General features: G+C 41.0%; 1 protein-coding gene across 9 annotated transcripts in view; it reads right to left on the bottom strand.

Annotated features, from left to right (window-relative positions):
* fbxo15 (F-box protein 15) overlaps positions 1 to 18,551 on the bottom strand; it is an 80,146-nt gene extending 61,595 nt beyond the window's left edge. For 7 of the 9 annotated variants that reach the window (XM_068032328.1, XM_068032332.1, XM_068032330.1 and 4 more), the window contains exons 1-4: positions 18,229 to 18,551; positions 17,611 to 17,712; positions 4,272 to 4,376; positions 2,701 to 2,943 (exon numbers count right to left, since the gene is read on the bottom strand). In XM_068032328.1, the coding sequence (XP_067888429.1) occupies positions 2,701 to 2,943; positions 4,272 to 4,376; positions 17,611 to 17,712; positions 18,229 to 18,314 (536 nt within the window). In that variant the 5' untranslated portion in view covers positions 18,315 to 18,551. The remainder of the gene's footprint in view (positions 1 to 2,700; positions 2,944 to 4,271; positions 4,377 to 17,610; positions 17,713 to 18,228) is intronic. The other 2 variants (XM_068032331.1, XM_068032329.1) reach the window with 2 other exon arrangements.
* Positions 18,552 to 23,972: the final 5,421 nt, after the last annotated feature.

Genomic DNA, 23,972 nt, shown 5'->3' with positions numbered 1-23,972 from the left:
GCGTATGTGAACATATTTGGAGAATGTTTATTTTCTCCTCCCAATGTTCCTTTTTGAAGTGGCTTATTGTTGGTTACAACATACAAATATGAGGCTTTCTCTATGTCCCTTGCATGTCACTCCATGGCCCTTATATCTATAACGGCATCATTTGTATCATTGTCCTCCTCCTCATCCTCTTCATAGTCGTCCTCAGGACTAGTGTTCCTCCACCTGCAGAATGTTGCTGTGTCTAATTGCCAGGTTGTGCAATGCACAGCAGACGATTATTTGTGAGCCCCTCTGGGGCGTGCACTGAAGGGTCCCTCCAGACCGATGAAGGCAGCGGGAGCGCATTTTCAGCATGCCAATTGAGTTTTTGATTATGGTTCTGGTAGATGCATGAGCCGCAAGGCGGCAACAGCAATGGAGTGCAGCTCAGTTTACATATGGTTTGAGTGCTTAATAATAGATTCCAGCATTTTCCCCAATGACTTATGTTAGGCTAACTGGCCTGTACTTCCCTGTTTTCTCTCTCCCTCCTTTCTTGAAAAGCGGTGCAACATTTGCCAACTTCTAATCTGATGGGACCAATCCCGAATCTAAGGAATTTTGGAAAATCATAGCTAGCACATCCACTATCTCTGCAGCTATCTCTTTTAGAACCCTAGGGTGTAGGTCATCAGGTCCTGGAAATTTGCCAGGTTTTAGTCCCTTAAGTTTCTCAGATACTTTTTCTCTGCTGATATGAATTTCCTTAATTTCCTCATTCTTTTTAGCCTCTAGGTTACTATTTCTGGTATGAAACTTATGTCTTCCACTATGAAGACAGACAAAAAATATTTGTTCAATGCCTCTGCCATTTTCTCATCCCCCATGATAATTTCTCCTGTCTCTGCTTCTAAGGGATCAATGTTTACTTTAGTTACTCTCTTTTTTATATAACTATAAAAACTCTTAAAATCTGTTTTTTATATTCCTGGCTAGCAAACTCTCATTCTATCTTTTCCTTTTTTTAAAAAAAAAAAATCAACTTTTTGGTGGTTCCTTAAACACTCCCAATCCTCAGATTGGCTACTCTTTTTTTGCAACATTGTAAGCCTCTTCTTTTAATCTAATACTATCCTTAACTTCCTGAGTGAGCCACGGATGGGTCTTTCTTGCTGAGTTTTTGTTTTTCATCTGGAGTAGCGTGTGCAGTTTTGGTCTCTACATTTAAGAAAGGATATAATTGCATTGGAGGCAGTACAGCAAAGATTTGCTAGATTGGTCTCTGGGATGAGGAGGTTGGCCTATGATGAGAGGGTAAGTAAATTGCGCCTTTATCTCTGGAGTTTAGATGAATGAGAGGGGATCTCATTGAAACATAAAATTCTAAAGAGGCTGGATAGGGTAGACACAGAGATTATTTCTGCTGGTCGGGGAATCTAGAATACAGGGGCACAGTCTCAGGATGAAGCTGATCCCGACTGAGATGATGAGAAATTACTTCACTCAAAGCATTGTGAATCTTTGGAATTCTCTACCCAAGAGAGTTGTGGATACTCCATCGTTGAATACATTAAGCACTGGGACAGACAAATTTTTGGTCTCTCAGGGAATCAAGGGATATGACGAGCGGGCGGGAAAGTGGGGTTGAATCCTAAGATCAGCCATGATCGTTTTGAATAGCGGAGCAGGCTCGATGGGCTGCATGGTCTGCTCCTGCTCCTATTTCTTGTGTTCTTGAGTCAAATCTCACCCCCACCCATCCCACTTGTCATGGGGAGGGTTAACATTGATGCCTTTATTCTTCCGATCAAACTCAAGTTGTGACACTTATGGTCCAACAGTTGTCTGCAACTGCATCCTGCTATCATGTCAGTTCAAACAAAAATTATACAGAAAGTTAAATAATTCATTTAAAATATTCACTAATTTTTCAAAGGGTCATAAATAGTATATAAAAATACTTTTATATAGCATCTTTCACAACTTCAGGCTTTCCAAAAGGGCTTGAAGCTAATTAAGTACTTTTGAAGTGATGTTGTTGTAATGTTGGAAACGTGGTCATCAACTGGTGCACAGCAAGGTGCCTCAAACAGCAATGACATGACCAGACTTTTTTTTTTTTTAAAAGTGATGCTAGTTGAAAGAAAAATATTTCCTAGGACACCAAGAGAACATCCCTGATACTTTGCTTTATAAAATTAAAATGGATTTTATATTATTAATTCCATTTAATGTAGATATTATGCTGCTAGTCATGGGAGGGGGGGGGGGGGGGATGAGGAGGGGGAAGTAGATGAAAAGAGAGCAAAAGGGAAAAAACATATCACGCTAAAATTACATGACTGAGACAGACCTCAACTGCATTCTGGTAGCAGCAAATCCAGCACAACATGGCTCTTATCTTGAGAGTTTCTATAGTCTAAGAATGGCATTCGTGAATTCAAATTTTATTCCAAATAAAACATGTAGCCGGGGGCCCACGTATTAAACATTTCTTAAATGGTTGCAAAGCTTAGGAGATCAATGCAAACCTAATTGATGCCTCATTCTTGATACAATTGGCTTTTGTTCAAAATAATCTGCAAGGAAGACCAATTTTGAGGAAAAAATCATTGTTAAACTCCACGTTTCAAACATCAAATAATCTTAAATTCTTTGTATTACAATTTTCCCCATGGCACCTACTTTTAATTGTCCTAGTATAAAATTGTACTGAAGGTTCATTCTTACTTCACAGCTTCTTTGCACTTTGATGGCAATCCTGTGTAACGATTAATGGGTTTCAACAACTGCCCAACTCCTCTTGTGCCCAGGCCTGCACATTTGCGTATGTATTCTTTTTTCCAAAATCCTGCCGGACTGTCCTGTATTGAAATTCTACTCAGGTTCTCAGTAGCTATGTCTACAGCCTTGGGCTTCCAGGCCTTTCTTTTGCATGCAAAATGGCTGCAGTAGATTCTGTGCCAAATTAAGCTAGAAAGGATATAGCAAATATAAAACATTGCAAATCCTTTTTATTAAGCTTTTATGAAATCACATTTTAAAGAAAGGTCGTTGTATACCAATATCATAATTGTTAACTTAATTTCACCAACATTTGAAAATAGATAATGGTCAAGTATTTATTAAACTTTAATGATACTGTGGCAGATATCAATATTCAAGTCTAAATGTTACTCAGGAACTTTTGGAATACTGGAAAGCTGAAAAAGTAGACAAAAGCATTATCAATCCATTTACAGCATTATACGTTTGTCAAATGTGGTGCCAAAATCCAAAAGCAAAGATTTTGAAAACAGAATGGCCTCAAAATTACAGAGATAGTCGCATAGAAAAGCTTGAAAGACTTTGCTGAAAATCCACACTCTGCAAATTTAATAGACATTAGTCGATTTAGTTTAAGTAGCAGAGAGAAATTCAGATGAAAACAAAGTTTTGAATGCCCAATGGTGTAATTTCAGAGCTCAACTATAATAAATGATGGGTACAATCTAAAATGACACACCAAAATTTGCTACCATTAATTTAAATACAATAGCAAAAAGATAGGTTATCTTATAATATACGTTTACAAAAAGATTATATAGAAACAGAACGAACATTGCAACATTACATATTACACTGCTGGCAGCACTGTGATGGAGCATTGTTACACTGTCAATTGTTTGCAATATCATAATGCCTTTTTACAGAAATTGACCTTGAAAAATCTGTGCCTGTTCAAAAATCTTAACAGATAGATATACTCCTTTTTCAAAAAAAATTTAAGTCAACTTAAAAAAACAGAACCTCATAATTGTTCGAAAAAATTGAGGTTTATTTAAAAAGTTGGGCTTTATTCCACCTATGTAATTTTTAAAATACCACAATGCTGAGATACTTTTTCCAACCCCCTCAGGTAGTTTCCCTCACCCTTACTCTAGCCTCCTTACCTTTCCCCTTCATCTTCCGCCCCCACATCCAGTTATCCCTCCACCCCCTAACCCTACTCAGCGTGAAGACAGCATTTGATCTTGACTACCTGTTTTCAACACCAGAAGAGATCAATGTGCAAGTATGGCTCCTGACCACGAGCAATTAAAGGCTGATAACTCTGCTAATCAAAATAAATATTTACTATCAGATGTCATTTAAGGCAAATGCAGAACTTCAATATTTCACAGCCTCATTAAAATGTGTCATATGTGATTTGGGACTGCAGTTACAAAAGATTGTTTTACTTGCAGAGATTGCTCCTGTCAGGTTAAATGGTACCCCAAGAACCTGAGTCAATGGCAAATATGTCTATTTGTCTCACTTACTTGTCATTAGACACCTGGTAGAAAGACTTGTTGACACAGCCTGCACACAACAAGGATGATACATCTAAGTAGGAAAAGATTTGAAGTAGAACTTCCCACGGTAAGCTAGAAATAATTTTCAAAAAATTTACAATTTTCAGTTGTAGCAAGAAATGCAGGATTTTGCACCATCCAATACAGAGCCGCAGCTAGGAGACTCGAAAATATACTAAACAGTCATAAATGCAAAATAAAACAAAAGCCCTCAAATACTTTTAATAGTAAAAAGATAGACATTTCTAAAGTGAGATTTAGGCAATGTACAAAAACGTCATTCACAAAATTAATTTCTTAGTACATTGAAGATAGCCTTAAAAATGTTTTTACTGTTTTAAGAAAATATATATTCACTGTAATTCCACATCTGCAAGATGCTCCCAGACAAGCTCTCTTCATAGCTAAAATAGACAAGGCTCCTGCAACACATGGATGGTATAAATCCCTCTAAGTTACCAACATAAATACATAAATAAAACACAGGCTTGAATTATTTATCTACAAGTCATAACTCCACTGACTAGACAAATAACACACTCCAATCCCTGTGGAATAAAGATTAACATACAATTTACCTTCCTAATTGCTTGCTGTATCTGCATGTTAACTTTCTAGATTCTAGCATTTCAGGCCAACTGACCTATATGGGGACAGTAGCATAGTGGTTATGTTACTAGACTAGCAATCCAGAGGCTTGGACTAATGATCCAGCAACACGAGTTCAAATCCTACCGGCAGCTGGGGAATTTAAATTCAGAATTAAAAGGCTAGTATCAATAATGATGATCATGAAATGACTGGCTTGTTGCAAAAACAAACTCTGGTTTACTAATGTCCTTTAGGGAAATAAATCTGCCATGCTTAACTGGCCTAGCCTATATGTATAGCCTACAAGAGAGTGGCTGACTCTTAACTGCCCTCTGAAAATACCTAGCAAGCCACTCAGTTGTATGTAAGAAGACGAGATCACTACCTTCTCGAGGGCAATTAAGGATTGGTAATAAATGCTGGTTGTGACAGCGATGCCCACGTCCCATGAATGAATTTTTTTTTTTTTAAAGTTCCCTGTTTCCTCTCTCTTTTCTGAACAGCAGGGTTCCATTTTCCAGTTTCCAATCCACGGGGACTGTTCTAGAATCTAGGGAATTCTGGAAGATCAAAACCAATGCATCCACTATCGCTGCAACCACCTCTTAAAACCCCAAGGATGTAGGCCATCAGATCCAGGGGATGTCAGCTTTTGGTCTCCTTAATCACTCCAGTACTTTTTCTTCACTAATATCAATTACTTGAAGTTCCTCACTCTTATTCAAACGTTGGTTCTCCACACTTTCCAATATATTCTTTACCTTTTCTACTGTGAAGACAGACACAAAATATTTAACGTCTCTGCCATTTCACTATTCCCCATTATCATTTCACCAGTCTCTGTTTCTAGGGCATCCACGTTTACTTTTGCCAATCTTTTCCTTTTTTTTTACATAATTGTAAAGAAGCCTCTTCTTTTAATCTAATATTATCCTCAACTTCTCTAGCTAGCCACAGTTATACACTCTTCCAGTAGAGTTTGATTCTGGACAGGAATGTATATTATGAACTATATCTTTAAATGTTTACCATTGTTTATCTACAGTCATGTCTTTTAATCTAATTTCACAATCTAACTCAGCCAACTCACCTCTTGTATAACTGTAATTGGCTTTGTTTGAATTTAAGACCCTAGTTTCAAAAACTTAACCACATCACTCTCTCACTCAATATGAAATTCTCATAATATGAACATTCTTCCCCAGAGAATCCTTTAATACAAGATTATTAATTAACCTCATCTTATTACACAATACTAGATCTAAAATAGCCTGTTCCCTGGTTAGTTCCTGGATGGAGTCTTCGAGAAGACTGTCTCTAATGCATTCCACAAACTCGTCCGTCAAGCTACTTTTGCCAATTTGGTTTGTCCATCCTATATGAAGATTAGAGTCTCGCAGGATTATTGCATTACCTTTGTTACATGGACACCTCTAATTTTCTGACCTGTACTCTCTCCAACACCTTGATATTGTTAGGCCTATAAACTACTCCCACCAGTGTTTTCTGTCTTTGGTCATTTTTTAAACTCTACCCATACTGATTCTACATCCAGATTTTCCAAGCTAAGATCCTCTCTCACAGATTTTACCTCTTCCTTTATTATCAGGCATATCCCAACTCATTTTTCATTCTGCCGATCTTTTCCAAAAATCAAGGACACTGGAATATTTTGTTCCCAATTGTCACACTGTAACCATGTCTCATGACTAGATCAAAGCCATTTATCTCCATTTGTGCCAGGAATTCATCTATTTTGTTACAAATGCTTCATGCATTGATTATATATATATATTTTTCCCTGATATGGCCTTGGTCACTGTTATATATATCATTGTTAAACTCTCTGTCCCTTCCTGACACAATCAGCTTGATTTATACAAAAAATAATTAAACAAATTGAAGTTATACAAATAAACTAATTAAAAAGAACTTGCATTTATAGAGCGCCTTTCACATCCTCAGGACATCACAAAGTCCTTTTCAGGCAATTAAACAATTTCAGAGCGTATTCACCATTAAATGTGCAAACAGCAGCAAGTTTGAACACAGCAAAGTCCCATGAACATTAATGAGATAACCATTCACTTAAGCTATTTTGTTGGTGTTGACTGAAAGCTAATGTTGGCAGGACACAGCCAACTTAGCACAGTGGTAGCAATCTTGTCTCCAAATCAGAAGATTGAGTTCAAGTCCCAGTACAGATTTGAGCATGTAATTTAAGATAACTATTCATTACAACTCTGAGGATTGTTGCAGGTGCTGTATTTTAGATTCTGTTTGACCAATCAGGTATACATAAAAGATCTCATGGTCCCTTTTCCAAAGAAGAGGAGTTCCAAAATAAATTTGATTTGAATGGAAAGATACCATTTAGATATTGACTCGCACCTACTGTAAGTAGTTACTTTGTCTAATATTTACGGGGACTAGGGAATTTCCAATTTCACTGCCTCTCAAGCTTCAACACAATAGAGTCCCTTTGAGGTAGACCTTGGATGTTTTGCTGAGAGAATTTGAGAAGCTAGGGTTGAAATTAAAATACAGAACCTCATTAGGTCATAATCCCTGGATTGTTAACTGACTGGCGAAGAGACAAACAGATTAGAATGTGTGGCTGAAAGAGTAGTGTGGGAGACAGGGGTTTCAATTCACGGGACACTGGCACCAGTGCTGGGAAAAAGGGAGCTATTCCAGTTTTCCATTTTGGATACTAGTGAGGGCAAGTGTTGCTCGACCGAGTCCGTAGCACTACGGGTAGCTCAGTTGCACTGGAGGGGAGTAAGAGTGAAATGGTAGTGATAGGGGATTCGTTAGTTAGAGGAACAGACAGGCGTTTCTGCAGCCGCAGATGTGACACCAGGATGGTATGTTGCCTCCCTGGTGTCAAGAATGTCACAGAGCAGCTGCAGGACGTTCTTCTGGAGGAGGCCAAACAACCAGAGGTCACGATCCACATTGGTACCAACGACACAGTTAAGAGGGAGGGATGAGGTTCTGAAAGCAGAGTTTAAGGAGTTAGGAAAGAAATTTAAAAAGCAGGACCTCAAAAGCAGTAATCTCAAGATTACTCCCAGTGCCACATGCCAGTGAGGATAGGAATAGGAGGATTAAGTGATTTAACATGTGGCTGGAGAATTGGTACAGGAGGGAGGGCATCAGATTTCTGAGGCATTGGGATCTGTTCCGAGGTAGGTGGGACCTGTACAAGATGGATGGGTTGCACCTTAGCAGGACCGGGACTAACATTCTCGCAGGGAGATTTGCCAGTGCTGTTGAGGGGGGCGGGTTTAAACTAAATTGGCAGGGGGTTGGGAACCCAAGAGGGAGTTCAGATTGGAAGGAAACAAAATTGGTAACAGGAAGTAGAGAAGTAGTGAACAAAATTGGAAGGCAGACGAGATGAAGGTAAATATCAAATAGGATTGGAATGAGGAATAATATTAAGACAAAGCTGAGGGCACTCTATCTGAATGCATGCAGCATTTGCAACTAAATGATTTGAAGGCACAAATAGAGGTAAATGGGTAGAATTTAATTGCCATTACGGAAACATGGTTACAGGGTGACCAGGACGGGGAATTGAATGTTCAGGGATATTCGTCATTTCGGAGGGATAGGCGGACAGGAAAAGGAGGTGAGGTAGCAGTGTTAGTAAGGGACAAGATCGGTAGATTAGTGAGAGAGGATCTTACATCGAAGGAGCAAGACGTAAAATCAGTTTGGGTGGAGCTAAGGAACAGCAAGGGGCAGCAAACATCGGTGGGAGTTATGTATAGGTCCAGCAGTAGTGGTAAAATTGGGTACAGTATAAATCAGGAAATTAGAGCTGCATGTCGCATAGGCAATACAGTAATAATGGGCAAATTCAATTTACATATAGATTGGGCAAAACTAATTAGCACTAATGCTATGGAGGATGAATTCCTGAAGTGTGTATGAGATAAGTTTCTGAAGCAGTACATTGAAAAAGCAACTCGGGATCGGGATATTTTAGATTTAGTATCATGCAATGAGAAAGGGCCAATTAATAACCTTGTTGTAAAGGAGCCATTAGGAAATAGTAACCACAATATGGTAGAATTCTACATTAAGTTTGAAAGCGATATAGCTTAATCTAAAACTAGGGTCTTAAATCTGATCAAAGGAAACTATGAAGGTAGGAGGGGCAAGTTGGCTATGGTGAATTGGGAAAATACATTAAAAGATTTGACAGTATACAGGCAATAGCTAGTATTTAAAGAAGTATTACATGGTTTACAACAAATATACATTCCTCTAAGACACAAAAACCCAAGAGGAACGGTGAATCAACCATGGCTAACAAAAGAAGTTAAGCATTGCATTAGGTTAAAGGAAGTTGCTTATAAGGTCGCCAGAAAAAGTGGTAAGCCCGAGGATTGGGAGCAATTTAGAATCCAACAAAGGAGGACAAAGGAACTTATAAAGAAAGGGAAAAGAGACTATGAATCTAAGATAGCTAGAAACATAAAAGCAGACTGTAAAAGCTTCGTTAGGTATGTGAAAAGGAAACAATTAGCAAGGACGAATGTGGATCCATTTTAGGCAGAGACCGGAGAGTTTGTGGTGGAGAATGAGGAAATGGCGGAAAGACTAAACTATTACTCGGTGTTGGTCTTCATGGAAGGTGACACAGAAAATCTCCCAGAAATATTGGGGAACTAACAGACTTATAAAAATGAGGAACTGACAGTAATTAGTATGAATAAAGAGGTAGTACTCAAAAAAACAATTAGATTGTAAGTTGATAAATCCCCTGGACCAGATGAGCTACATTCCAGAGTACTAAAGCAGGTGGCTATAGAAATAATAGATGCTTCTTTCAAAATTCAATAGATTCTGTAAGGGTTCCTGCAGACTGGAAAGTAGCAAATATAATCCCACTATTAAGAGAGAGAAAACAGAGAACTACAAACCTGTTAAATTTGATGTTAGTAGGGAAAATGCTGGAATCTATTATAAATGATGAGATAACTGGACACTTGGAAAGTAATGATATGATTGGGCAGAGTTAAGATGGACTTGTGAAAGGAAAATCATGTTTGACAAACCTGTTGCAGTTTTTTTTGAGGATGTTACCTGGAGTATAGATAAAGGAGAACCAGGGATGTGGCGTATTTGGATTTTCAGAAGGCTTTTGATAAGGTCTCACACAGGAGGGTAGTAAACAAAATTAGAGCACATGGGACTAGAGGTAATATACTGCGATGGATTGAGAATTGGTTAGCAGACAGAAAGCAGAGAATAGGAATAAATGTCTCATTCTGAGGATGGCAGGCTGTTACTAGTGGGGTACCGCAAGGAATAGTGCTTAGGCTACTGCTGTTTGCAATTATATAAATGACTTGGATATGGGGACCAATTGTAATATTTCCAAATTTGCAGATGACAAAACTAGGAGGGAATGCAAGTTGTGAGGAAGATGCAAGGAGGCTTCACGGGGATTTGGACAGGCTAGGTGAATGGACAAAAACATGGCAGATGAAATATAATGTGAATAAGTGTGAAGTGATCCACTTTGGTAGAAAAAACAGAAAGGCAGAGTATTTCTTAAATGGCGAGGGGTTGGGAAGTTTGATGTCCAAAGAGACCTGGTGTCCTTGTTTATGAGTCATTAAAAGCTAGTATGCTGGTGCAGCAAGCAATTAAGGTGGTAAATGGTATGTTGGCCTTCATTGCAAGGGGACTTGAGTACAGAAGTAAAGATGTATTGCTTCAATTGTATAAAGCATTGGTGAGATCACACCTGGAGTTTCGGTCTCCTTATCTAAGAACAAAGAACAAAGAAAATTACAGCACAGGAACAGGCCCTTCGGCCCTCCAAGCCTGTGCCGATCCAGATCCTCTATCTAAACCGGTCACCTATTTTCTAAGGGTCTGTATCTCTTTGCTTCCTGCCCATTCATGTATCTGTCTAGATACATCTTAAAAGACGCTATCGTGCCCGCGTCTACCACCTCCGCTGGCAACGCGTTCCAGGCACCCACCACCCTCTGCGTAAAGAACTTTCCACGCATATCCCCCCTAAACTTTTCCCCTCTCACTTTGAACTCGTGACCCCTAGTAATTGAATCCCCCACTCTGGGAAAAAGCTTCTTGCTATCCACCCTGTCTATACCTCTCATGATTTTGTACACCTCAATCAGGTCCCCCCTCAACCTCCGTCTTTCTAATGAAAATAATCCTAATCTATTCAAACTCTCTTCATAGCTAGCGCCCTCCATACCAGGCAACATCCTGGTGAACCTCCTCTGCACCCTCTCCAAAGCATCCACATCCTTTTGGTAATGTGGCGACCAGAACTGCACGCAGTATTCCAAATGTGGCCGAACCAAAGTCTTATACAACTGTAACATGACCTGCCAACTCTTGTACTCAATACCCCGTCGATGAAGGAAAGCATGCCGTATGCCTTCTTGACCACTCTATTGACCTGCGTTGCCACCTTCAGGGAACAATGGACCTGAACACCCAAATCTCTCTGTACATCAATTTTCCCCAGGACTTTTCCATTTACTGTATAGTTCACTCTTGAATTGGATCTTCCAAAATGCATCACCTCGCATTTGCCCTGATTGAACTTTAAGGAAGGATATACTTGCCATAGGGGGAGTGCAATGGAGGTTCACCAAACTAATCCCTGGGATGGCGGGATTGTCTTTTGAGGAGAGAGTGCACAAATAGGGCTGTATTCTCTAGAGTTTTAAAGAATGAGGGGTGATCTCATTGAAACTTACAAAATTCTTACAGGACGTGACAGGGTGGATCTGGATAGGAAGTTTGCTCTGGCTGGTGAGTCTAGAACAAGGGGACAGAGTCTCAGAATAACGGGCAGGCCACTTAAGACTGAGATAAGGAGGGATTTATTTACTCAGAGGGTGGTGAATCTGTGGAATTCTCCACCCCAGCGGGCTGTGAAAGCTCAATCATTGAGCACGACCATGACAGAAAATCGATAGATTTGTGAATAATAACCACATCAAGGAATATGGGGATACTGGGGAAAAATGGCGTAGTGGTAGATGATCAGCCATGATCTGTCTGAACGGCAAAGCAGGCTCGAGGGGCGAAATGGCCCACTCCTGCTCCTATTTCCTATGATCAGAGATGAAAAGCAGAGAAATAAATTAATGGACTTGACCTAATAGCCATCACTGAGATGCGGTTGGTGTACCCAAGGTTGGAAATAAAATATTTCAGGATACTGTACTTTTACAAGAGATAGGCGAAATAGAAAAGTAGGAAGGGCTGCACTAATAATAAAGGCTGGAAAAAGATAGTAGAGAGATATTTGCTTGTAAAAAAAAATCAAGATGTAGATTAAGTTTGGGTAGAGCAAAGAAACAAGGGGCAGAAAACAATAATGGATATAGTTAATAGGCCCCCTAACAGTAGTTGTGGTGCCGGGCAGTGCATAAATCTGGAAATTAGAGATGCAACAAGGGTAATACAGTAATCGTGGGAGAATTCAATCTTCATACCACCTGGGAAACCCAAATTTACAGTGTAGGAGGCAAGTTCATGGAATGCACTCAAGACCAGTTTTCTAGATCAGTATGTCAAGGAACCAAACAGGGAGTAGACTATTTTAAATCTAAATTTGTGCAATGTTATGGTGAAGTGAGGAGGGGGTCGAAGGGTTTCCCTCTTTTACCTCTCGTTTAACTACAAAAGGTTTAATTCTTTCTTAAAGTGGATGTACTGCCAATTCAGTAGGTGCTCGATTACTTACTTGCTACGATCGTAAGAAGAACCAATCACACACACACAAATAGGTTAGAGTGGGGAAAGGTGGATTGGTTGAGTTAATTAAATCCATAGAAAAAAAAAGGGTATACAGTCTGTGGCATTTGGTGATTCGGCTGGCTTCTAGCTGAACTCAGTGGTCCTGAGGTTTTTAGTTTGAAGAGGTAGATGACTCGTTCAGTGGGTCTCTTGGAAAGCGTGATGCGGATGATTTCCTCCATCAGGGTTTCTGGAGTATGCAAAGGTGGTCAGTCAACAGGTGGGATTTGAAAGCTTTCAATCAGGAATGGAGAGAGAGACAGAGACCCCCGCCCCCATGTGGGTCTGCACCTGTCAAAATCCAGATGTTTCTCCTTGCTCTGCTGCAGAAAGACACAAGCTTAAAACCACAGATGTGGAGGGGCTTGTCACATGACAGTCACTCGTCATTCAAACATAGCAGTTAGCAGTATTTCTCTCTTGCTAAAAAGAACAGGTAGTTCCCTTAAACTTCCTGGGTCTTGGTTCTTGCTGGGGCATGAACAGATATGTCATTTCCCTCCTCACAAGCATTGCAGTGCAGGATACAGTGTTGCAAATTAGGTAGCCATCTTATCTGCCAGCAAAGTCATCGTTTAGCTGGTCTTTTTAAAAATGTCTTTTAAAAAATAGAAATTCAGATCTCCAGTCAGTGGATTAAAGAAAAATTCTCAACAAAGCACAATTGCGTAGCAACAATGAGACAGGGTTAATTAATAACCTTGTAGTATAAGAGCCTCTGGAGAGAAGTAATAGTAATGATACAATTTTCTTAAGAGTTTGAGCATGATTTAGTTAAGTCTGAAACTAGGGTCTTAATTCTGAACAAAGCAAACCATATATCTTCGAAAACTAGGTTAAAAGATATGATGGTAGATAAGCAATGGCAAACATAAAGAAATAATTCATAATTTGCAACAATTATACACCCCCTTAAGGAATTAAAAGCCTCTCAGGAAAAGTGGTCCAATCGTGGCTAACAGAAGTTAACAATGGTATTAGATGAAAGGAAGAGGCTTATAATGTTGCCAAAGCGTAGTAAGCACAAGGATTGGGAGTATTTTAAAATTCAGCAAAGGATGACCAAGAAACTGGAAACAAGGTATGAGTAAACCAGCTAGAGACATAATTTAGAGATACAGCACTGAAACAGGCCCTTCGGCCCACCGAGTCTGTGCCGACCATCAACCACCCATTTATACTAATCCTACACTAATCCCATATTCCTACCACATCCCCACCTGTCCCTATATTTCCCTACCACCTACCTATACTAGGGGCAATTTATAATGGCCAATTTACCTATCAACCTGCAAGTCTTTGGCATGTGGGAGGAAACTGGAGCACCCGGAGGAAACCCACGCAGACACAGGGAGAACTTGCAAACTCCACACAGGCAGTACCCAGAATTGAACCTGGGTCGCTGGAACTGTGAGGCTGCGGTGCTAACCACTGCGCCACTATGCATAAAAAATTGAAAAATAAATAGTACTAGGGAAATTATTGGGACTAGAAGCAGACAGATACACTGGACCCGATGGCCTACTTTCTAGGGTTTTTTTTTAAAGAAGGTGGCTGCAGATTGTGAACGCATTTGGTTTTGATCTTCCAGAATTACCTAGATTTTAGAACAGTCCCCATGGATTGGAAGCTAGCAAATGTAACCTTGCTATTCAAAAAAGATTAGAGAGAAAACAGGGAACTATAGGCCAGTTAACATGATATTAGTACGTAAAATGCTAGAATGCTGCATACAAAGGTTCTTCCTTATGTCTCCTTTGGTTCTTTTGCCAATCACTAAAACGGTGTCCTCTGGTTCTTAACCTTTTTGACAATGGGAACAGTTCCTCTTTCTACTCTATCTAGACCTCTCGTGACTTTGAACACGTCTGTCAAATCTCCTCTCCACCTTCCCTATGGAGAACAACCTCAACTTCTCCAATCTATCCACATTACTGAAGTTCCTCCTCCATGGAACTATTCTCTTAAATCTTTTACACACCTTCGCTAAATCGTTCACATCCTTCCTAAAGTGTGGTTCCCAGCATTGGACACAATACTCCAGTTGAGGCCAAATCAGTGTTTTATAAAGGTTCATCATAACTTCCATGCTTTTGTCCTCTAAGCCTCTATTTACAAAGCTTAGGATCCCGCATGCTTTTCTTAATCTTTTTCACAACCTACCAACAATTTGAGCACATTTACCCCCAGATCGCTGTTCCTGCACCCCCTTTAGAATTTTATCTTTTAGTTTATATTGCCTCTCCTTGTCCTTTCTACAAAAATGCACTTCACATTTCTCTGCATTAAGTTTTATCTGTTACGTGTCTGTCCATTCCAACAGCCAGTTTATGTCCTCTTGAAGTCTATCACTGTCCTCCTCAAAGTTCAGTACACTTCCAAGTTTTGTGTAATCTGCGAATTTTGAAATTGTGCCCTGTATACCCAAGTCTAAGTCATTAATACAGATCAAGGAAGGCAGCAGGCCTCATACCGACCCCTGGAGATCACCTTCCTCAAGTCCAAAAAACAATTGTCTACCACAATTCTCTACTCAGTCAACTTCATATCCATGCTGCCACTGTCCCTTTTACTCATGGCACTTTATCAAACACCTTCTGGAAATTTATCACATCAACCCTCTGTTACCTCATTGAAAAACACATTAGTTGAACAGGATTTACCTTTAACAAATCTTTGTTGGTTTTCCTTAATTAATCCACACTCGTCCGAGTGACTGTTAATTTTGTCCCAGATTATCGTTTCCAAACGTTTTCCCACCACCAAGATTAAACTGACCGGCCTGTATTGTCAGGTGTATCCTTACACCCTTTTTTTTTTTAAAAACAGGGGTGTAACATTTGCAATTCTCCAGTCCTCTGGCACCATACACACAATAAAGGACTGGAAAATGGTGGCCAGCATCTCTGCAATTTCCACCTTTACTTTCCTCAGCATTCTTAGATGCATCCCATCTGGTCCTGGTGACTTAACTGCAAGTATAGCCAGCCTTGCTAGTACCTCTGCTTTATCAATTTTTAACCCATCTAGTGTCTCAGTTACATCCTTGCTCACTATGACTGTGATAACATTCCCTTCCTCAGTAAAGACAGATGGAAAGTGTTCATTTAATACCTCAGCTATGCCCTCTGCTTTCACATGCCAGTCTCCCTTTTGGTCCTTGATTGGCACCACCCCCTCTTACAGTTTTACTATTTATATGCCTATAGAATGGGCAAGAATGTGGCAGATTGATTATAATGTGGAGAAATGTGAAGTTATACACTTTGGTGGGAAAAACAGAAAAGCAGATTTTTAACTGGTGAGACACCAAAAAATGTTGGTATTCAGAGGGATCTGGGTGTCCTTGTACACAAATCACTGAAAGCTAATATGCAAGTACAGCAAACACTTAGGAAAGCAAATGATATGTTAGTCTTTATTACAAAAGGATCGGAGTACAAGAGTGAAGAAGTCTTACTACAATTGTATAGGGCCTTAAATAGACCACACCTACAGTACTGGGGACAGATTTGGTGTTCTTACTTGCCTTAGTGGGAGTGAAGCAAAGGTTCATTAGATTGATTCCTAGGGTGAGGGGATTGTCCTCTGAGTAGGGACTGAGTAGATTAGACCTATATTCCCTAGAGTTTAAAAGAATGAAAGGCAATCTCGCTTAAACATGAAATTCTAAAGGGGCTTGACAGGGTAGACACTGGGAGGATGCTTCCCCTGGTAGTCTAGAACTAAGGGTCACAGTCTCAGAATAAGGGGTCAGTCATTTAGGACTGAGATGAGAAGTTTCTTCACTCAAAGGGTTGCTAAACTTTGGAGTTCTCTACCGCAGAGATCTGTGGATGCCCAGTTGTTGAGTATAATCCAGTCAGTGATCGACAAATTTTTGTCTACAAAGGGAATCAAGGGATATGGAGAGAACATGCGAAGACGTAGCTGAGGTAGACCAGCCATTCTCTCATTGAATGGTGGACCAGAGTGCTTGGTCAAATGTCCTACTCCTGCTCCTATTTCTCAGTTCTGTTCTTATGTCATCTATACTTGGCAGGATGAAAGGAATATGAGGTGTTATATAAATGGATCTCAACTTTAAGCAGAAGAACCTAATTCCCTAAATTGGCAGAGCAGGCCGATCAAACAAACAAATGAATGGAAAGCCATGGACTCCATTGTACTGTGGAAATGGGAACCCTGGAACATTTCAGTCAAATTTGGAATTATGCATTGTACATCTTTTTTAAAATGGAAATATTTTTAAAGGGCTAAGTAATCTACTGAAGTATGCATAATCTTAAAGGTTGTAAGTGAAGTTATCTGTACACTCACAATCAACCTTTGTTTTATTCCCAAGATCTACGAGTTGGAGACAGCCCGCAAGCAGATATTTTGTGTAAAACCCTTGATATCATGGATAAGGAATGCAACCCAAAAATTTTTATTGTACAGAATGTAAAAGAGAGCTTGACAGAAAATTCCCAGCCTGCCTCTAGCCAGCAGTCACAAAATACAAAATGTTAACGAGAGCTACTTCAGATCTCTTTATAATAATTATAAATGAGACTATGGGGATGTGAAACAATTCCCTATACATTCTTCTAACTGATAAGTTTAGCTAAGATGATGCATACATAAAGCTGTGCTTTAAATAGGCTAATTATTGTATAATAATTATATAGTAATTATACTATATGCAATATTAATTTGGTATGGTATCAAAAATTTCCTAGACCACAACCAGTTGTAGCAAAATCAATAAGTGACCTGCTGCACAGCTTCCACTCAGCACTTCCCTGTATAGCAGTAAAACTAAGTGGCTGAAACAAAACACATTGGAAACCTAATATATTGGTGGGAAAAGAGAATTTTGCCAGGAATATATCAATATTACTAACTAGTCTTCATCCCTTTTACCAACCTCTCAATGGTGACCAGACTTGCAGATCTCAATTTACCACCTTTTGCTCCACCTAACTGGTAGGACTTCGCAGGCAGAGTCAGAGTCCATTTATGGCCAAAACTGAAACATTACAGCATTTAGTAACTGAACAAAACGTGAAGTTGAACTGTTCATTATAGTTTGAGCATGCAGCATCTCTTACATCAAGTAATTTCAATCAAGGAACATACATACTATTTATCCTACTTTACATAATTTGAGAAGTTTCTAGTGTTACTAAAATAAAACTAAAAATATGATTAGTATCTTTGCATCACAACTAGCTAATGTTTTAAAAACACTTAAGTAAATGGATGGGAAACGAAACAATATTGAGTGACTGAAATTTATCACACCTTGAAAACTCAAGATTAGAGACCGGGGACTTCAACCCTACTTTTTGTTCCTATAGTAATATCAATCGTGGCTCAACAGCCCACACAGGGCAAAACTCTGCACCTGCTTGTGTGTGAGGCAGGGGAGCACTGGGCTCTATCTGCTAAGAGCCCTGACTGTGGGGGCAGGGCAGTTTTGGCGCCCACCTGCTGAGGGACAGCTACTGTCAGCACGCGGAGCTGGCCAGCGCCTGGAACTTACCTGGCCGTCTCGAGCTGCCCCGGCCTGCCGCCGCCGCCACCCGCGACCCGCCGACTCGGCGCCGCCCAACTGCCACCTGTTGCCATCGAAACCAACCAGACGCGCGGAGCCGGGAAAAGGACAGGCGGAGGCCGAGGTACGGGGAATACGAGGAGGGGTAGTGAGATGTGGAATATGTGGTTGGATTTAAATTACAAACAGCCCGGAAGCTGGTTCCAATACATTGAGGGTGAAATAAAGTCGAATCAAGGACGGGCCCCTGCGTATTTTACAACTGCAAGTGGATTAAGAATGGGGGAAGAGAAGCTACAAAAAAAACTATCACGAACTCCACCCCAACAGAAGGCGGGGTTAAAGATGACTGACGTTTCTAACGCACCAATGAGAACGCAACATCAACTAGGCAACAAATCAGAATAGAGGGGTGGGACTTAATTCTCTGTGACGTTTGTGAGGCGGGACCAAGCTTTTGAAGTGCGGCTGTTTAATTTTGTGCCTTGAGCTGTCTTTGGTAACTTGAAAGCCAAAGTTTGTTCCAGGGTAGCTGTATGTATAAGATCCTGAGGAGACTTGACAGGGTGGATGTTGAAAGGGTGGTTTCCCCTTGTGGGAGAGGTTAAAACTCGGGGGCGCAGTTTAAAAATAAGATTTTTTCTGTCAGAGGGTCGTGGGTCTGTAGAACTCTTCTCGGAGAGTGTTGGAGGCAGGGTCATTGAATGTTTTTAAGACAGAGGGAGACAGATTCTTGACAAACAAGGGAGTCAAAAGGTATCGGGGTAGGCAGGAAAGTAGAGTTAAGTCCACAAACAGATCAGCCATGATCTTATAGAATGGTGGAGCAAGCTCAAGGGGCTGAATGGCCTACTCCTGCTCCTAGTTCGTATGTAGGTACATGTCTTAAGTGAATATAAAAGGGACAATGTTTGGTTGGTGAGACTTTTTAAGCTCACCCTTGGGGAACTGCCTATCTAAAACCTCTTGTGCTGCGTGGAGGCACGGTGTTCTGACCACTTGGCATACTGTGATCACATGACTTCTACCTTGAGTTCCCTCTAATTGTGCATCTTTGTTCCCAGTTTCAGGTCAGTAGCTGCATCACCAACAAGTACAAGGAGCTCATTGGCTTCTTTGTAACTAAGATTGAGACCATAAGTTTTGCTATGCCTGCCATTTCTCTCCCTTCCCCTAGCCCACCAGACCAAACTTCCTTGAAGGCCCCCCCTCCCCAAACTCACTTTTGTCTCTAGTTTTTCTCTCCTATCTCCCCTCACGCCCTCTCCAAGCTCATCCTGTCCATGAGACTCACCTCCTGTTTCCTCGACTCTATTCCCAACAAACTACTCACCACCGAACTTCCCTTCCTGAGCCAATATTGTTAATGGTTCTCTTTCCTTCAAATCTGTTGCCATCACCCCATTCAAATTTGCACCCTTGACTCCTCTGTCCTTGCAAACTACTGCCCCCAACTCCAACCTCCCTTTCCTGCAAAGTCCTTAAATGTGATTTAGCCTCCCAAATCTGTGCCCATCTTTCCCAGAACTCCATGTTTGAATCCTTTCAATCAGGTCTCTGGCCCTGTCACAGTACCAAAACATCCTTTACCAAAGTCAACTATGTGACTCTGACAAAGATAAACAATTCCTCCTCATCCTTCTCAACCTATCAGCAGCCATTGATATGGTTGGCCACACTATCCTCCTCCAACACCTCTCCTCCGTCGTCCAGTTGGGTGGGATTACACTTTCCTACTTCTATTCTTATCTATCCAGTCATAGCCAGAGAATCACCTGCAATGGCTTCTCTTCCCACTCCTGGTCCATTACTCTGGGGCCCCCAAGGACTCATCCTTGGCCCGATCCTATTTCTCATCTAAATGCTGCCCCTCGAATGGAATGAAAGGATATGGGGATCAGGCAGGAAATTGCAGCTGTGGTCAAGGATCAGCCATGATCAATGGCAGAGCAGGCTCAAGGGGCCATATGGCCTACTCCTGCTCCTATTTCTTATGATCCAAAGTCACAATGTCTAGTTCCACACGTACTCTGACAACACTCAGCTGTACCTCACTATCACCTTGACCCCTCCACTCTCTAATTTATCACATTGCTTGTCCAACGTTGGTATTGGATGAGCAGAGAGTTTCTCTAACTCAATATTGAGAAGACCGAAGCCATTGTCTTTAATCCCTGCCACAAATGTTGTTCCCTATCCGCTAATTCCATCCCTCTCCCTGTTAACTGTCCAAGACTAAAGCAGACTGCTCAAAACCTTGATGTTGTATTTGACCCCAAGATGAGGTGTGGACCAGAGATCAACTCCATCACAAAGACCGCCTACGTCCACCTCCGTAATATCGCCTGACTCTGTCCCTGCGTCAGCTGCAGCTGAAACTCTCATTCATGCCTGTGCTACCTCTAGATTTGACTATTCCAATGCTGTCCTGGCTGGTTCCCATCTTACATCCTCCATAAACTTCAGTTCATCCAAAACTACTGCCTGTGTCCTAATTCGCACCAAGTCCTGATCATACATCATCGTTGTGCTCACTGACCTACTTTGACTTCCAGTTAAGCAATACCTTAATTTAACAATTCACACCTTTTTTCACATTCCTCCATGGCCTCACCCCATCTATCTCTGTCACCTCCTCCAGCCCTACAAGCCTCCGAGATCTCTGCACTCCTCCAATCTGGCCTCTTACACATCCCCAATTTTAAACACTCCACCACTGGCAGCCTTGCCTTCAACTGCCTAGGCCGTCAGCTCTGGAATTCTGTCCCTAAAGCTCCCCACCTGTATTTCTTCTTTTAAGACATTCCTTAAAACCTGCCTTTGTTCTAGCCTTTGGTCACCTGCCCTAATATATCATGGCTCAGTGTAAAATTTTGTTTGATAATGCTCCTGTGAAGCGCCTTGGGACATTTCACTAGGTTGAAGGTTTTATTGATAGAGTGATACAGCACTGAAACAGACCCTTCGGCCCACCAAGTCCATGCCGACCATCAACCACCCATTTATACTAATCCTATATTAATTCCATTTTCCCCTCTCACATCTCACTTGCAGGTGATAGGTAAATTGGCCATTGTAAATTGCCCCTAGTGTAGGTAGGTGGTAGGGAATATGGGATTACTGTAGGGTTAGTATAAATGGGTGGTTCTTGGTCGGCACAGACTCGGTGGGCCGAAGGGCCTGTTTCAGTGCTGTATCCCTAAATAAAAATCTCCACCTCCCCTCAATTCTCCTACCACCTACCTACACTAGGGGTAATGTTTTTACAATGGCCAATTTACCTATCAACCCGCAAGTCTTCGGCATGTGGGAGGAAACCGGAGCACCCTGAGGAAACCCATGCGGTCAAAGGGAGAACTTGCAAACTCCGCACAGGCAGTACCCAGAACCGAATCCGGGTCGCTGGAGCTGTGAGGCTGCGGTGCTAACCACTGTGCCGCCACTGTGTGTGAGAAGTTCTCGGATGCCACCCGTGGGAAGGTGTAGAGAAGGGCAATTGGAGGGTTGAACTGGGAGGACATGTTTGCAGAGGGGAAGCCAGAGGCAGGAGGAATTGTGATTAACTAACCAGTAACTAAGGTAACTCACATAAATTGCACTGTTACTATTAGTTAACAGTCAACCAACAGTACAGTAACTCACTGATAATAGTAGCAGGTATATGCCCTGATATCCCACCTTAACTGGTATTAATCCTTTAATCCAGTAATATTCACCTTCAAACCATAGCCAGAAATCCTTTGCACTGCATACGGTGCAGTCTGACTACCCAGTCGATGCCACTTTTCAGAGTTTTAAGAGGCCCCTTCTCTCTTCCACAACAGTACAAAAGCAAAATACTGTGGAAGTTGGAAATCTGAAATAAAAACATAAAATGCTGGAAATAGTCAACAAGTCAGGCAGCATCAGTGGGGAGAGAGAGAGAAGCAAAGTTAACATTTCAGGTGGATGCCAGAACTATCACTCCCTATCTCCTTGGACTCTGGTTTGGACTCTGATTTAGTGTGAAATTTTCCAGCACTTTAGAGCTTTCTTGAATTTTTGAAGTCAAAAGTGATGCACTCAATTCTCAAGTGACTAGCAAAAACATATTTGCCTTGAACTTCTCATGGGTAATGTTGTCAGAGCAGAGGTAGACCATGCAGCTCCTCAAACCTGTTCCACCGTTCAATTAAATTATGGCTGATTGGTATCTTAATGCCATTTACCCGTGTTGGTTCCGTAACCATTACTACCCTTACCTAAAAAATAGATCTATCAATCTCAGTTTTGATATTTCCAATTTAGCTAGATTCAACAACTTTTTGGGGGTAAAGAGGTTCAAATTTTCTCTGATGAAAAGGTGTTCTGACGAAAGGTCATCTACCTGAAACTCTGTTTCTCTCTCCACAGATGCTGCCAGACCTGCTGAGTATGTCCAGCACTTTGTTTTTAGTTCAGATTTTCACTACCCTTTGACCCTTTGTCTGAAGAAATGCTTCCTGACTGGCACCCCCACCACCCCCCCCCCCCACCCCCACCACCCACCCACCACCATAAATAGCAAATCTCTAATTTTAAGGTCCTGCCTCTTACTCTGGACTCCCTACCAGAGGAAATAGTTTTACCCTGTCAATTCATTTAATCATTTTATTTTAAAAAGTGTGAAATGATACATTTTGGTAGGAAGAATGAGGAAAGGCAATTTAAAATAAAGGATACAATTCCAAAAGGGGTGCAGGAACAAAGGGATCTGGGGGTATATGTGCACAAATGATTGAAGGTGGGCAGGTTGAGAAAGCAGTTAATAAAGCATACCGGATCCTGCGCTTTACAAATAGAGGCATAGAGAACAAAGGCAAGGAAATTATAGTGAACCTTTATATAACACTGGCTTGGCCTCAACAGGAGTATTGTGTCCAATTCTGGGCAACAGACTTTAGGAAGGATATGAAGGCTTTAGAGAGAGTGCAGAAAAGAGTTATGAGAATGGTTCCAGGGATGAGAAACTTCAGTTATGATGTTAGATTGGAGAGGCTGGGGTTGTTCTCCTTAGAGAAGAAAAGGTTGAGAGGAGATTTGATATAGGTGTTCTAATTTATGAGGGGTCTGGACAAAGTAGATAGGGAGAAATTGTTGCCATTCACGGAAGGGTCGAGAACCAGAGGACACAGATTTAAAGTGATTGACACAGGAAACAGAGGCTACATGAGGAAAACCTTTTTACACAGCGAGTGGTTAGGATCTGGAATGCACTGCCTGAGACTGTGGTGGAGGCAGATTCAATAGTGGCTTTCAAAAAGGAATTGGATTTTTATCTGAAGAGAAAAAAACTTGCAGGGATATGGAGAAAAAGCAGGGGAGGAGGACAAGCTGAGTTGCTCTTGCAGAGCGCTGGCATGGACATGGTGGGCCGAATGGCCTCCTGCTGAGTTGTAACCATTTGATGATTCTATGATCTCAAACACCTCAATTAGATAACCTCTAATTGTCTATACTCAAGGGACCAGAAGCCAGTTTATGCAATCTGTCCTCATAATTTGACCCTTTTAGCTCTGGTATCATTTTGGTGAATCTGGGACAACATATCCTTCCTGAGCTGTGGTGCTCAGAAGCCTGCATACTACTTTAAATGGAGTCCATCCCGAGCTTAATATAACAGTAATATAACATCGATCACTTTATAGTCCCACTCTCTTGAGATAAAGGCAATGTTTCCATCAGCCTTTTTAATAATCTTTTGTACCTGTGCA

This window comes from Heterodontus francisci, chromosome 5 (assembly GCF_036365525.1).
Source record: "Heterodontus francisci isolate sHetFra1 chromosome 5, sHetFra1.hap1, whole genome shotgun sequence".
In the NCBI taxonomy this organism is placed as follows: Eukaryota; Metazoa; Chordata; class Chondrichthyes; order Heterodontiformes; family Heterodontidae; genus Heterodontus; species Heterodontus francisci.
This window is presented reverse-complemented; position numbering and strand designations above follow the sequence as displayed.